Here is a 15,532-nt window from a genome sequence, read left to right as displayed (position 1 = left end):
ATCTAGTAGGTTCCCTAAGCTCTCAAGGGGGACCAAAGCCATTACATGGCAAGTTTTGTATAAACATCTTAATGGGTTGGGGTTGGCTTTTTAAATTAAAAGCAGCATTAGGAGGCTGCGACAGGAAAGAGGAGGATGGCTGTTTAACAAGCGTACATGGGATGCTGTTTTATACTGATCCAGACCAACTGTCCATGTAGCTCAGTATTGCCCACACGAACTGGCAGGACATGTCCGTGGCTTTTGGGCAGGAATCCCTCCCAAATTTACCTGGAGACACCAGGGATTGAGTCTAGGACCTTTTGCATGCAAAGCAGGTGCTCTGTCATTGAATGGAGGCTCTTCCACATACTCACAAGCACAAATAAGTAAAACAGATGTGGCCCATTTGAACATTTCACACCCAGATTATCTCTCAATGACTTTGTATGCAAACTCCATTACGTTATTCCCACTCGATTAGCACTCTCCCAGCACAGTCCAAACCTGGGCTCCACGGGGGTAATAAAGTTTGGAGTCAGCAGTTCTTGTGCTTTCTTGGCTGAGCTGTTATATGTCCCTCCCCCCAGTTCAGCAGGGACTTAGCCACTAGAACAGAAGTTGCAGGAACTTTACACCAATATAAGTCCCCAAAAAGAAGTGCCCTGGGACATGGCAAAGAGAGATGTACACCAATTCCAAATGTGGTTCAGTTCAGTCATGCAACTTATGACCGTATCAGCAAAATTTGGACCCACACTCAGCTGCTGATGGTAGCTCCTCCTGGAGGCTCTTGCATGGAGTTTTGAGTTAAGGGCAAAAGCCTAAGTTACACCAGCTTCCTGTAGTTAGCATTGCTCTGCAAATCCTTTCTCTGCATTCAACGATTTATTTCAGTTTGTTTTCCACATAGGAATATAATAGCACTAAGTAGCTCTAAGTACCTTTTAAAAGTAAATATAATAGCACTTTTAAAAGTAAATATAAAAGTAAAATAATAGCACTAAGTAAATAAAAAGTAAATATAATAGCACTAAGTAGCTACTAAGTACCTTTTAAAAGATTGTGCTTTTTAAAATAATAATAAAAAACATTTAAATGTTGATATTGGTATGTTGAACTGATCTACATTGTCTATTCTTGTGACTTTTTATACTGGTCATGATTTGGTGGCGAAATAACGATCTTGATTGTCTTAGGTGAAGTATATACTTGGGGAGATAACGATGAAGGGCAGCTTGGAGATGGAACAACTAATGCTATCCAAAGGCCACGCCTGGTTGCAGCACTTCAGGGCAAAAAAATCAATAGAGTGGCCTGTGGCTCAGCACACACCTTAGCCTGGTCCACCAGCAAGCCTGCTAATGCAGGCAAGCTCCCTACCCAGGTAAAATTATGCTTTTTAAACCATATGTCTAAGCCAGGTGTGGGGACCCTTTGTCTATCCATTTGTTGCTGCACTGCAATTCCCATCAGTCCCAGTAAGCATGGCCCAATGGCCAGGGATGGAGTGGGTTCAGCAACATCTGGGCGACCAAATATTCTCCACATCTGGTTCAAACTCTTGGGGAAATGTATAAACTGTTAGCACTCAATGGCTCTGTGTAATTATTGGTTCCCACCCCCACCCCCACTTACCCATCGGTAACATCTTCTTAGCGGTTGCCTACCGTGATGGTTAAGGCTACGCCGAGTATTTTCCTGTTTCAGCTTTTTTGGTCAAAAGTAGATTTTCTTTTTAAGTGGTTGAAAAGCCTAGGAGTGAGGCGGCACCATGTTGCTACGTCGGTATGAGATGTGGTTTTGTTACACCACTGAGGACAAAGCCGTTTGAAAATGAGAGCAGCGCACCGTTGTTCCAAGTCAGGAGACACATGCCTAACAGGATACAATTGCAGTGCTCCAATAGTCAATCATATCTGGCTTTGTGGTGACTTCACTGAGGGGCAAGTGAAGCTGAGGGTAAATGAACTAGTTAAGAATTTTGGAGACATTGTTGAAAAACCACTGAAAGGTTGTGCATGGGTTGGGTTTTTTTTACATTGCAATAATAGGTGCAGTGAATAGCTTGGGCTCTGCTGTGTCTTCCCTGAGGCCCCTCTTGTGAGTTTTATACCTGTTCACACTGTAAAGCCATGGAAACTTCCTGAAAACTTGCATAAATCAAATGTGAGCTTTTGTCAATCCAAACTGCTTTGCAATGACTAATATGATGGGAGGAGCAACATCCGTGCCCTTGGATATCAAGAAATTAGAAAAGTGCCAGAAGGATGTTTAAGTTTTACAACAAGAGCCATGAATATATCGATGAAATATGGGATGGATATTGTGAGGGAGGGCAGAAGGATTGTTTTTTGATTTTTTAAAACATTCTGTGTATTATGCAGTGTAGTCGTAATTTCACCAACACTGATAGGATACCTTTCCTGGCCCCTAACAGTATTCAAAAATTCCTTCTTGGCTATGCCACGTATAAACCTTTGGAGATAACAAATCTCAAGCAAAGGCAATATCTGGATATTCAGTAGATAGGCTAGCTAAATGGACTGTGCCTGATACTATCTCATTTAGCGTATGACTTATTCAGTGCTCATTAAACCCTAACAATGTGCTTGTTCCAGGTTCCTATGGAGTACAACCATCTGCAGGAAATTCCTATAATTGCTTTAAGAAACAGATTGCTGCTCCTTCACCACATCTCCGAACTCTTTTGTCCTTGCATTCCCATGTTTGATCTCGAGGGACGCCTTGATGAAACTGGCCAGGGTCCTTCCGTGGGCTTTGATACGTTACGTGGAATTTTGATCTCTCAAGGAAAGGTATCTATCCCAACTTCAGCTTCTCCACTAAAAATGACCTTCTAAGAAAAATATGTCACAGTAATGACATGCAAACGGTGCCCTAAGTTCTCTTCAGGTCTTCTGTACAGACCCAATTATCTTCTGTATGAACTTCACAGGTACAGACGCAGGGAATCTAATGACAAAGTTTTTCCCTGTTGTGTTTCTGTCCATATCCGCTTAACAGCATTTCACATTTTTACCAGAAAGCAGACTGCATCTTTTCCTCCTGAGTGAGTCAGACGCTAAGGGGAAATTTACATCTTCAGAATGTGATTGCCATTGCTTTGCTTACTTACTTAGGGTACGTGAAATCAAAATTGTAACGGTTGAGGTATCTTGTGGGTGTTCGTGTCCAGAGTCCTGAGACAGGGTGCCTGTAAGGATTCTGAGAAATGAAGTGTTGTTCACATGCTGCTCCTTTTTGTTTTGTTTTCCACTCTCACATGTTGGCTGTTTGGAGATGGAACCCTTGTCGCTATATCTTTTGTCACTGAGTTCCTATCTGCTTGCTCCTTGTTTTTTCCTGACACATGGGGACAGGGACATCGGGACAGTCATTTGTGGCTGCACAGTTGGGATGAGGGCAGTTGTATGGAGCTTCCAATTGAACAATGGGAGTTATTTTTTATTTAAAAAAACCACGTTTGCTACCTCTTTTGCCGACATAATGTTTATGCTGCTTGAAAATGGCTGTGGACTGATCCCAAGGAAGTTTCAGTAGCAATGCCAACCCCACCCGGCAAACATAACTCAAGAATAGGATTGCATTCTCAACACCTTATTTTCTCCTTTTTCTAGGAGGCGGCTTTCAGAAAGGTTGTGCAAGCAACTATGGTGAGAGATCGCCAACATGGGCCTGTGGTAGAACTCAACAGAATTCAGGTCAGAATGCTGTGCTCTCTGAGTGCCTTGAATATGAATCTGTTGTTGTGCAAAAACTTTGCAGGGCTTTGTGCTCAGGCAATAGGCATGGTAGTTGTTATCATAACTGATTAGAAAAAAGACGGCCCAAGAAGTTATTAGCATTACAAGTGCTAACTTCGTGTGCTGCTCTCTTCTAACAAATTATGATGACAGCAGCCACATTATGGTCCTTTGGAAAAGCTCCAAGTTGTATATTAAAAAATGTTTTGGAGGCAATCAGACACCTACGCAGATGCGATTCCAGCTCCATTTATGCGTGATAAAGGACTGAAATTGTGGCTACCTGATGCCCCATAAACAGGGTTTTATGTACATATACGGCCTGAACTTAATTCATTTTGTTAAAATATTCTCATCTGCTGTTCATTGTACAACAGGCCCAGAGCAGGGTACACAAAGCATTATGAAATAAAACACCTATAGTAAAATCCCAACAAATATATTCCCAGCCTTAACCAGCTGGTAAATGGCTGGGCCAACAAAGGCTTCGTCAGCTGGTGAAACTGAGAAAAGTGAAGCCCATCTTTATAAGTGATGCACCTCAATGGTTGTGAATGGTAAAGATTGTGCAGATCAGGCTTTCTAAAGTTAGGTTGTGTGCCTGGGTATCTCCTCAAAAGTGATGTTCAACAGACATGTGGCACCAAGTGGGCTGTGGCAGGTGAATGCAGACCTGATCTTTCACCAAATAGGATTTCAGTGTTTGTGAGATGAAACCTTTTCTTCCAAGCCTAATTATGACCTCCTCTTTGAAAATCTCTCCCCTGCATGGCTATTAGGCTTTTAAGAAAAAGCTTCCTTAGTGCCAATAGGAATTTTTTCAATGACTAATGGTTGTATAAGTGTTAGAGTGTGTGTGTGTGTGTGTGTGTGTGTGTGTGTGTGTGTGTGTGTGTTACAGCTGGGGAAGGTTATCCTTCTACATGCCCTCCAAATCCCTCCCCAATGCAGCAATTAGATTTGTTTGGAGGAAAACTATGTGCTCCCCACACCCCCAAAGCTTAATTATTATACAAGGAGAGGTGAATGTCAGGAACAGTGATAGAGAATGGAATGGATTGATGGGGATGTGAGAGAGGGGTGGGATGGCTGTGTCCCCTACCACCATTGGTATGCTGCCCCCACAACAGATTTCTTCTGAGGAAATGCAGCCATTTTTTTGTGGGGGTGGGGAAGGGTCCCAAGCCTGACTTATAAAGTACTTAACGCTTTGAGTTAACATGCTGAAGAGAGTGCTTCTTAACTAATATCCAGTGAATGGCTTCGATCTTAAAATATAAGTGAACAAGGGCAAGTCGATGTAACAAAAGCTTGCCATTCCTTCCTCTCCCATGCAGCCATTTTGCTCCCTGAGGTACAGGGGATGAGGGGTATCCTGGAAAATATGCAGTTGGGTAGACAATAATAATCATTATTTTATTATTTATATCCCGTCCGTCTGGCTGGGTTTCTCCAGCCACTCTGGCGGTGGCTTACAGAATATGTTCACAACACGTGATGAGGTGGATCAAGAGGGAGTTGCCCCCAAATCTCATGGGGCTGCTCCTAATTTTGAATAGTTCCTCCCTCTGTCAGCAACCTCTAAAATCTCACAGCAGGGAGGAGCAAATGGGCAAACTTTTCTTCCATGAATTTTCTACTGTTCGTGTAATATTCTTTACTTATTTGTGAAGATCATTTGTCGTGTTGGCTTTTATAGTGTGCTTGTTCTTTGTTTTGTTTTAAAAAAGGAAAGCTAACCTGAAAAGAACCAGGGAAGCCATCAAACGGCCACTCCTGTACTCTGTGTGTAGCTTTTTTTTTGTTAAAGCCCTGGAGTCGGATATGATATAAAAAATGTGCATTCTCTCATCTTTGTACGTTTTATTCCCACATGATCTTGGGCTGCCTTTGCTTACATAGCTCGGGAGAACTTCAAATTGCCTTGAGTACTCTTAAGGCCCAGGAAACAAACATTTGGGCATCACATGGGGTCACATTGAGGAGGATGTGGGTTAGGAGAAGAACTTCCAGTGACGCGGGAAAGCTGAATGCCAAGCCTCAGGCCAAATGTGCCTTTTCAAAAGAAATTTCTTCAAAGGCTGAATATGAAGTATTGTTTTAATACACTGACTAAAACATAGAAAGGAAGCTTGGCTTACTTTTGTGATAATGTGGAGTATATTGCCAGGTCTACCTGAATGACAGAGTGGCCAGTCTGCCTGCCTGCCTGCCTTTGTGTCATAGGGAGGGGTGGGAGGACTGAATTTATGGCAGGGGTATGTTGGGAAATGCTCTAAATTTCGCATATGCTGTTAAGCGTAGAGGAATATTTTAACACCAACACTGCATTGGGATTTGGTCTGTCATGAAGTTTAAACATTGTAATAGCCTTACTGTGGTTTTCAAAGAGAGGTCTAAGATATGAGATGGAAAAAGCGTTTTTCCATAGGAAAACGTGAATGTTCTAAGGAACTGCAGAACACTAAATATCTCTACCTCTGTCCGTATCCCTCTACAGTCGTACCTTGGTTTTCGAACAGCTTAGTTCTCGAATGTTTTGACTCCTTAACGCCATAAACCCGGAAGTGACTGTTCTGGTTTGTGAACTATTTTTGGAAGGTGAACGCCCGATGGGGCTTCTGCGACTTCCGATTGGCTGCAGGAGCTTCCTGCAGGAGCTAATCAGAAGCCACACTTTGGTTTTCGAACGTTTTGGAAATCGAACGGACTTTCGGAACAGATTCCGTTCGACTTCCAAGGTACGACTGTATAAGTATTGTTGACTCTATCCAGAAGTGATGCTCCTGAATCTCAGGCAGAGTGTTCAATCCATCTCTGGAGCCATCTTTCTTAACTGGGAATGCTGAATCTGGGATCCAAGCAATTGCGGAGCATTTATTGCAGAAAAACAGTTCAGGGGAAGTTGCAAGATTGAAAAGCAACTCTTGTACTCTCCTAAAAGAAGTTCTAGGGGTCATCATTTCACTACCTCTTTTTGGTCACAATTTCCTCTATGTAGGTGCTGAGCTGTTTGTTATTTTTTTTTCCATAACATGTATGCCTTCAAAAATTCCTTCTGAAATAAAGTCACTCCCTTGAGATGCACGCGCACACACAGAGATTCCACATTGCTACAAGTATCCCAGTACTGTTCATTAAGCATCAAGTGTTTGGTCTGTGAAATTTGAATTGTGTGATTAAGGTGTGCTTTCTTTCCTTTTACTATCAGGTAAAGCGTTCCAGAAGTAAAGGCGGATTGGCTGGCCCAGATGGCACAAAATCTGTTTTTGGACAGATGTGTGCTAAAATGAGCTCCTTCAGCCCAGACAGTCTTCTCCTACCTCATCGTGTTTGGAAAGTCAAATTTGTGGGTAAGTATTCCCTCCCCCCCAATATGTCTTAACTTGTCCAGCATTTTTTCCCCTTTTTCTTCAATAGTGTGTTTTGCAATAGAAGAGAAAAGTAGAAACGTAAAAAATGCATGAACAAGCCCTGGCAATTATACTGGCAATTGTACTGGCAATTGTACTAAAATTTTGTAAACTAGTTATCAATCAAAATGCTTCCATACTTGTCATATTCAAATGGAAAGACATGCCAGCTAAACAATAGTTGTATAAATCATACTCGTAGCACAAATGTGCAGTGCCTTATGAATTGTATTTCACTTTGTACTAACGGTGGGAAAAAATGAATTTCAGATTAAATCTGAAATTAATTTAATTTAGGGCTGAACTTGGATTCTTATAGCCATGATGAAATCAATTATGCATATTGTAAAGTTTTCCTTTGGTATTTTATTTAATATGTTGATCTGGTTCATGCAATGCAGAAAGCTGCATGAAAGTGCAAACTCTTGGAGAGGAGCTTGCAACTGCTTTGCTCCCAATCCCCCTAACCTGCCCTTCTTTCTGCAACCCTATGTTTAGCTAAACCAAGGATTGGCTTAACATGTTGTCCCAACCATTGTGGATAAGCCTTTTCCTCATTAACTGTGGGCTATACCTAAGGCTTGTTGACAGTTACAGCTTGTTGTTGTTGTTTTGTTTTATGGGAAGCTATTTGCTAATTAAATAAATAATAACCCCTATTTGGGGACTTCCCTGACTTTTCTGGCCCAGTCTGGATAGTTGGTCTTGGTGAAGATTTGACGTTTTCTCCCCCCAAACAGTTTTTGATCTGGGCTTCCACTGAAATGAGGCTGCATTTTAAGTAGTATTTTAATCTTGTTTTTAAGTTGTATTTTAATCAATTGTTTTTAAAGCTGATGTTAGCCGCCCTGAGCCTGGTCTTGGCCAGGGAGGGTGGGGTATAAATAAAATAAAATAAATAAAATAACAGAAAACAAATACTTCTGCAACATATGAGTCCTGGCAGGACTAATGCATTCCTATGGCCAATAAATTCTTTGAAATATGTGACCTGTTCTGTCCCTGGAGATTGGAAGTGAGGCCACAACAAACCAAAAAAACAACACATTTGGGAATTATTCATTTGCACTCCATGTAATCCCCACCTGCAACCTGACATAGCTGTAAGTGGCTCTCAGGTTAGTTTATCCTTAACACTGAAGTTTATGCCGCTTCCTCCCTCTTCTTCTTTTTTTTGCCTTAGGTGAATCTGTAGATGATTGCGGTGGAGGCTACAGCGAATCAATAGCAGAAATGTGTGAGGAACTTCAGAACGGGCTGACGCCGCTTCTGATTGTGACTCCCAACGGACGCGATGAGTCGGGAGCAAACAGAGATTGCTTTCTCTTAAACCCTGCAGCAAAGTCTTTGTTGCACATGAACATGTTTCGTTTCCTGGGTAATTGCCACATCGACATTGCAACATCTTTAAAGTCTGTGCAAAGCTTTCGTTGAATAACATGTACAAACTTCTCTCTTTGTCTTAAAAAAAATAGGGGTTTTGCTGGGGATTGCCATTCGGACCGGGAGTCCCCTGAGCCTCAACCTTGCAGAACCTGTGTGGAAACAGTTGGCAGGAATGAACTTAACCATCGCTGATCTCAGTGAGGCAAGCATAAGTTTATGTTCATCCGTGTAAATATTAGTGAAATGTAAGACCTTTGCTTGGTCTGGTTATTGCTACAGCTAGGGGAGCATGTTTATTGCCAGAAGCCTACTCTGTATTTGAATGGGTAAGATCCTTCTTTCCAGCTGTGATAAGAGATGGGGTAGGAAAAGAGGGAGGGAGCGACGGGCGAGTGAATGTGAGTCAGTGGCACACCCCACCTTAAATCACGTTGACAAGTTAATGTCTGACTAGTGTGTAATTGCAGTTCACATTTGTGGATCTTGGTTACCCTTAGTGTGTAGCCTAATACAGCTGAGTAGGGTGTGTGTGTGTGTGTGTGTGTGTGTGTGTGTAAGAATAAATTTCTGCTCTGCCACAGGTCAGCCCTCAGTTAAATTGAATTTAACTTAATCCAGACTTGAATGTTTCTGCTGGTGGTTCTGCCACTGGTGGCTTTCTGGGTGGAGAAGATGGTAGCTGCACACCAACTTTTATAACACAAAATGGCTGCCATGGAGAATGTAGGATTGCACAAAATTGGACAACTTTATGCTTACCGTGGGAAGTCAGTTATGCCCTGTTGTTCTGATTATGGAGATATCACACACACACACGCGCGCACACACACACGCACACACACACACACACACACACACACACACACACACACACCCTTGCTGCTGCTGCTGTCGTCTTAACGACAACGGGAAGCATTCCTTAGTAACGGGAAATATATACAAGGTGTCCATGCCACTCCCATTTTACAGATGTTGCTTAAAAAGGACCCGCACATCTTGTCCCATAGCTTTCTTTCTAGGAGGACTAAAGGCTCGCTGGTTTTTTTTTTTGAAGAAAATAAAATTCAGAATCTGGGGCGCCCTTCCAGGGGCAGTATGTGGTGCTTGGCAACCCTTGCTGAACACACATCCACTGTGTCTTCTGGATGTCATTTCTTAGAAAATAACTTCCTTACGAAATAATTTCTTTTTGGAGATTTTTTGTTTTGCTCATATCTATGTGTATTTTCATTCTCCTATTATACTTAACAATTGCTGGAGCCCAGAATAGCTCTCCTGTAATCTTCTGTACTTCAGTGACTGTCTGTGTGCCAATACTTCCCGGGTAGGAATCTTCAGGTGACTCGCAAAAACAGGGTTTTATAACATCTCTGGCTGGTTTTTAGAAATACTTTCCCACTATCTCCTGTGATTCTGCAAGCGTGCAAGCTTGCTTACAGAACCATGAAGAGCCCATGTTGGATTTAGAAGTATTTTGTGGGAAAGGTTTTACGTGGGTTTGTTTTTTTTTCGTTTGAAAGGTTGATAAGGATTTCATTCCTGGGCTTATGTACATCCGAGACAACGAAGCTACTTCCGAAGAATTTGAAGCCATGAGCCTGCCTTTCACAGTGCCAAATGCGAGCGGTCAAGACATTCAGCTTAGTTCCAAATATGCCCATATTACCCTGGATAATCGTGCGGAGTATGTGAGGCTGGCGATAAACTATAGGTTTGTGGAACACTACTATTCTCCTGCTTTCCTCCCGTGATCATTTGCATTTCCCCTAGAGCCCTGATCATGAGTTATCATGGGGGAAGTCTGTAGCTCAGTGGCAAAGCCTCGTGTCTTGCATGCGAAGAGACAGAGATTCAGTCACTGTCATCTCCGTGTGGCGCTGAGACACTCCTGCCTGGAATCATGGAGAACTGCTGTCAATCAGTGTAAATAACGCTCACCTAGGTGGACCATTGATCTTACCCAGAGTTTCTCAAACTTGGGTCTCCAGCTACAGTTCCCAACATCCCTGACCACTGGTCCTGCTAGCTAGGGATGTTGGAAGTTGTAGTCCCAAAACAGCTGGAGACTGAAGTTTGGGAAACCCTGACCTGACCTGATATATAAGGCACCTTCCTATGTTCCTAAAAGCTCTCGGGATCATAGACCAGTTTATTATGAGTACTTGCTCTAGAATTCTTTTAAGCCTCTTTTCATTCCTCCTATAAGGTAAAGGGACCCCTGACCATTAGGTCCACTTGTGACCGACTCTGCGGTTGCGGCGCTCATCTCGCTTTACTGGCTGAGGGAGCCAGCGTACAGCTTCCGGGTCATGTGGCCAACATGACTAAGCCGCTTCTGGCAAACCAGAGCAGTGCACGGAAACGCTGTTTACCTTCCCGCCAGAGCGGTACCTATTTATCTACTTGCACTTTGAAGTGCTTTCGAATTGCTAGGTTGGCAGGAGCAGGGACTGTGCAACGGGAGCTCACCCTGTCGCGGGGATTCGAACCACCAACCTTCTGATCGGCAAGCCCTAGGCTCTGTGGTTTAACCCACTGCGCCACCCCCGTCCCTTTATTCCTCCTATAGATCCATATAATTAACAAGCATATCTATGACTATCCCTTTCACTCATAAAATGTGTGTATTTTGGCAGACTTCATGAATTTGATGAGCAAGTCGCGGCAGTTCGGGAAGGGATGGCCCGTGTTGTTCCCGTTCCTCTTCTTTCCCTTTTCACAGGATACGAACTGGAAACAATGGTATGTATGTGCAGCCATCACTACTTTGGGGCAGCTTAGTAAAAAAGCAGAAGGCAAAAGCACAGGCCAAATATTAGTACAGGTGACTCCCTATTTACATGGGGTTTACATTCCGGCCTTCGTACAAAAGTGAAATCTGTGTAAATGAGGAGCACCTTCTGTACCTCTCGTGCAAGAGATCTTCCTCAGAGCCCAAACGGGACATCGTCTTTGGGCTCTGAGGAAGGTCTCCTCATGGACTGGAGGCGTAGCGGAGCTTTGTTGAGGCTCTTCAAGTCTCCCCTCCGCACCTCCAGCCTCCTGGTATGGCACATGACTTGAACGCACGTAAATTGGAGGCTGGGCTGCCTATATGTGCAGAGGCGGTTTTAGGGCTGCACGACTACTTCAGCTGCAGGGGGCGGCACAACATCGCTGGTGGAGCAGAGCGTGAGACGGGGGGGGGTGCAGAATTTAACGGTGCACAGGGTGCCAATGAAATTTGAGAGCCCAAAGTATGTGAATCGGGACATTTCCTTGAACTTGTTATGTAGCAAAAGAGTTGCAGTAGGTTATGCCTTGTTATTGGCCAAAGGTTAAGATTACTCTGACTTACACAATTGCCCCATCGGCATGTGCTACAAGGGTTGCTTTGTGCACTTTTTTTTTTTTTTTAAAAAGCATGGATTAAACTTTGGGCCAAGTCATTGGCTTGCAGTCTTAGCGGTTGCTATATAATAGAGTGGGGGGGAGAATTGGCACAAGTCATCTGTTACTTCTGTCGGGAACAGTGAATTCCTTTTTGCTCCTTTTGGTTTGTAGGCCATCCTCAAAGGTGGGGTATGCTTATGGCTGTAAAGCCAGGCTCTCCTGTGCAGTGCTAGTATGGCTACTGTGTAATACAGCTTTGCAGATACGTTTAAAAATGGCAACAACATATAGCTCTAAATATGCACTAGCTTGAACATACTTGCACACAGGTGAGGTGAGGAACTAAAACTGAGGACCTGGTAGGACTAACGGCAGCAATCCACTCCACGTTTTTCAATTCCTGGGCTCTAAAAATGGAATATGACATTCCAGCTTCAGGAAAAAATGCAAAATGTGAAGAGTAAAATTGAGTTAGGCTAGATGCTACTTTGAACTCTGATCCCACATATTTTCACATGCAGTATTAAGAATATGCATTCTCTGTTCAGTGGTCCTAAAAATCCATGTTTACCTTTAACATTACAGGATTTCAGGAAATAGTGGGGCACTTTTTTTAAATAGAAGACTCTCTTGTTTTTGCTATATTTTGAGCGATTACAAATTAAGAAACTTTTTTTTAAAAAAAATCCCAAATACAGACAACCCCCCATTCACACAGGGGTGTCAGTGAAATTGTGTACGTTTGAGCCACCATTGGAAAAGCCTGCAAACACCTTGTTCTGTCCCTGCTCCATTCCACCCCTTTTTGTGATGTTTCCTGGACGCTTGTGGGTTCAGTGTGATGTGTGTTTGCGCACATGTGTAAATGTGCGTACACAATTCGAATGCTTAGACACATAAAAAAATACAATATAAATGCATTGGTTATTTAATGCATTCGTTGAAAAAGAATTCTTCCTCTACCGAGGGTTTGTAGACATGGCTCCAAATTTTGGGGACTGGGGGAATTTCATATACACAACATTATCACTCATACTCACCTGATCTTAATGCATCACTGCAGACTAATCATTGTTATCAGTTGCTAAAAGCTCTCCATTTCTAATGTGCTTTAAAACACAGTCGTGATGATGCATAATAGTAAGCAGTAATGTTCTCACTGGGAAAAAACCAACATGAGCACACACTCATTTATGATAGATTCCCTTGGCATTATTCTGTTCTCTGCTTCCCCCCCGCAGGTCTGTGGAAGTCCAGATATCCCTCTTCATCTTCTTAAATCTGTGGCCACATATAAAGGGATCGAGCCCACCGCTTCTCTTATACAGTGGTTCTGGGAGGTGATGGAGTCCTTTTCCAACACAGAACGTTCTCTCTTTCTGCGCTTTGTGTGGGGCAGGACCAGGCTACCCCGAACAATTGCAGATTTCAGAGGCAGGGACTTTGTCATCCAGGTACGACATGGAGAATTCCAGATGGATTGTGGACTGCAATGAGCGCTAATGAAATTCCAGCCTGTACCATTTTTATTTATTTATTTTATTACCATTGCTCCTTTTTCTCTTGGATTCCGCATGTACTGTATGAAATCCTTGTGTGTGCGTGGTGCTCTACAAGAAAAGAGCAGGCAACTCTTAACCTCCAGAATTGCCTGGAAAATTTGTACTTTTAGAGATTTTCTTGCTACAGTTGCAGTTTGCCCTTTCCTCTATAACTGCTGTTTAAATTTAGCCTGAATGCACTAGCTGGCTCCAAACTTACTGTACAATGCATTGTTTGTGATTACAGCATTAACAGACATTTCTTGATCTTATGATTTTTCTACTGAATAGGTGACTTGTGTTTCCACTGGCAACAGTTGCCTACTTTGAGGTGAACTTAAAAAGTTAAATATTTTTCGTGAAGGATTATTATTTTTTCATATTAATGGCTTCAGTCAGCCAATGACAAGGAGAGAGAGAGAGAGAGAGAGAGAGAGAGAGAAAAGGATGGCAAGATAGCATAGGCCGAAAAAGTTCAGTTTTTCAAACAATGTTTAAGAAGGCATGTGATGCACATAATAAGGAAGTGAAAATACAAATTGTAAGGGGCTTGCTTTTCTTGGCGAGAGGGTGAGGAAAAAACACCCAAGTGTGTTCATATGATTTGCTGCAAAGGTGCTGTTTGTGGTGGCTGATTCAGCAAAACTGACATTTCCATTTCTCTTTTGACCTGACAGGTTCTCGATAAATACAATCCTCCAGACCACTTCCTCCCAGAGTCTTATACGTGCTTCTTTCTGCTGAAGCTGCCTAGGTATTCTTGCAAACAGGTGTTGGAAGAGAAACTGAAATACGCCATCCATTTCTGTAAATCTATAGACACTGACGACTATGCCCGAATAGCGCTGACGGGAGAGCCGACCGCTGACGATAGTAGCGATGACTCGGACAACGAGGATGCAGACTCTTTTGCTTCGGATTCAACACAGGACTACCTGACAGGCCACTGAGCAGGGGGAATGCTCCTTGCCGGAGCTTGATGTTACGAGCACTGAGGCCAAAGCGCCACAACACGTAGCATTGAGCGGCGGGCCGTCGTAGTGAAGAGAGCAGAGAGGCATATAATAACCAGAGAACTACTAATTATTAACTGACCACAGGGAGCTTGCGTTACTCATTGTAGGAATGATGGCTGATAAATGAAGTAACTTCCTTTTAGAGTAAATGGGTGCCGTGAACGGGCACTGAACTGTCTATTTTGATAGCTGAAGGGTCCCCTTCTCTCCCCCCCCCTTTATGCTGCACTGCAGGTAGAACTTTGTGTTTACTGATGTGTTGTAAATGTTTATAAAATATTACTAGAGTAGAATTCCAAAAAAATTGAAAAAATTTAAATTGTGGGTGCAATAGGTTTTTTTTTCTTCCAAATTAAGTGTTGTGTTCTCTGCATCTTCTTGATTGTATATTGGAACTACTGTGCAATGACTGAATAGTATTATAAATATTTCAATTAACTTTACTAGTTGTTTTGTTTATTAAAAGAAACTTTTTGGAACACTCCGTTATCAGTATTCCTTACGTTCACAAACTCGACGCCTCATTAACCTCACTCCACTTTTCAGTGTCTATATTTTAGCTTCTAAATATATACATAAATATATATAATGTATCTTGGACTGATAACTTTCTGTGCACTCCAGAATTCTTAACATGGGAAATTTACTGTACATAATTGTGCAATGTATATGCAAAAATTATAATTTCCCGCTGAATAAAACATCTGTCACAAACAGTTTAGTAGGGCTTTTTAATGTGAGAAACCTTCCATGGGATTTTGAGGTACCTAAAGATGGCTTCTAAAGAATCACTAGGTGCCTACATGAGACAAGTCAGATTGCTCAGCTAAAACTTAAAAGAATGAGACAAATCCAAGCTTATTCCTGAGGTTAGCTCCGAGACTAAAAGGTTGTGGTAGGCTTAGCTGTGAACTGGTGAGCTCCCATTCCCCAATTGTTTTTACTGGTTCTAAAACAGAGTTTTTAAGGGAGCACTGTTTGGGAAAAATTGCTATTAAAATTTCTTATCCCTACGGCTACTACTTTGTACTTCCCAGATAGTGTCTGGATTAATCTTT

The 15,532-nt window shown here is 42.5% G+C and overlaps 1 protein-coding gene across 8 annotated transcripts in view; it reads left to right on the top strand.

Annotated features, from left to right (window-relative positions):
* HERC2 (HECT and RLD domain containing E3 ubiquitin protein ligase 2) overlaps window positions 1-14,953 on the top strand; it is a 93,929-nt gene extending 78,976 nt beyond the window's left edge. For all 8 annotated transcript variants that reach the window (XM_083610263.1, XM_083610261.1, XM_083610259.1 and 5 more), the window contains 10 exons: window positions 1,179-1,366; window positions 2,601-2,798; window positions 3,621-3,704; window positions 6,958-7,099; window positions 8,343-8,537; window positions 8,635-8,747; window positions 10,066-10,256; window positions 11,182-11,287; window positions 13,159-13,371; window positions 14,136-14,953. In XM_083610263.1, coding sequence (XP_083466389.1) covers window positions 1,179-1,366; window positions 2,601-2,798; window positions 3,621-3,704; window positions 6,958-7,099; window positions 8,343-8,537; window positions 8,635-8,747; window positions 10,066-10,256; window positions 11,182-11,287; window positions 13,159-13,371; window positions 14,136-14,408 — 1,703 coding nt within the window. In that variant the 3' untranslated portion in view covers window positions 14,409-14,953. The remainder of the gene's footprint in view (window positions 1-1,178; window positions 1,367-2,600; window positions 2,799-3,620; window positions 3,705-6,957; window positions 7,100-8,342; window positions 8,538-8,634; window positions 8,748-10,065; window positions 10,257-11,181; window positions 11,288-13,158; window positions 13,372-14,135) is intronic.
* Window positions 14,954-15,532: the final 579 nt, after the last annotated feature.

Source organism: Podarcis filfolensis (genome assembly GCF_964270895.1).
Source record: "Podarcis filfolensis genome assembly, chromosome: 4".
In the NCBI taxonomy this organism is placed as follows: domain Eukaryota; kingdom Metazoa; phylum Chordata; class Lepidosauria; order Squamata; family Lacertidae; genus Podarcis; species Podarcis filfolensis.
This window is presented reverse-complemented; position numbering and strand designations above follow the sequence as displayed.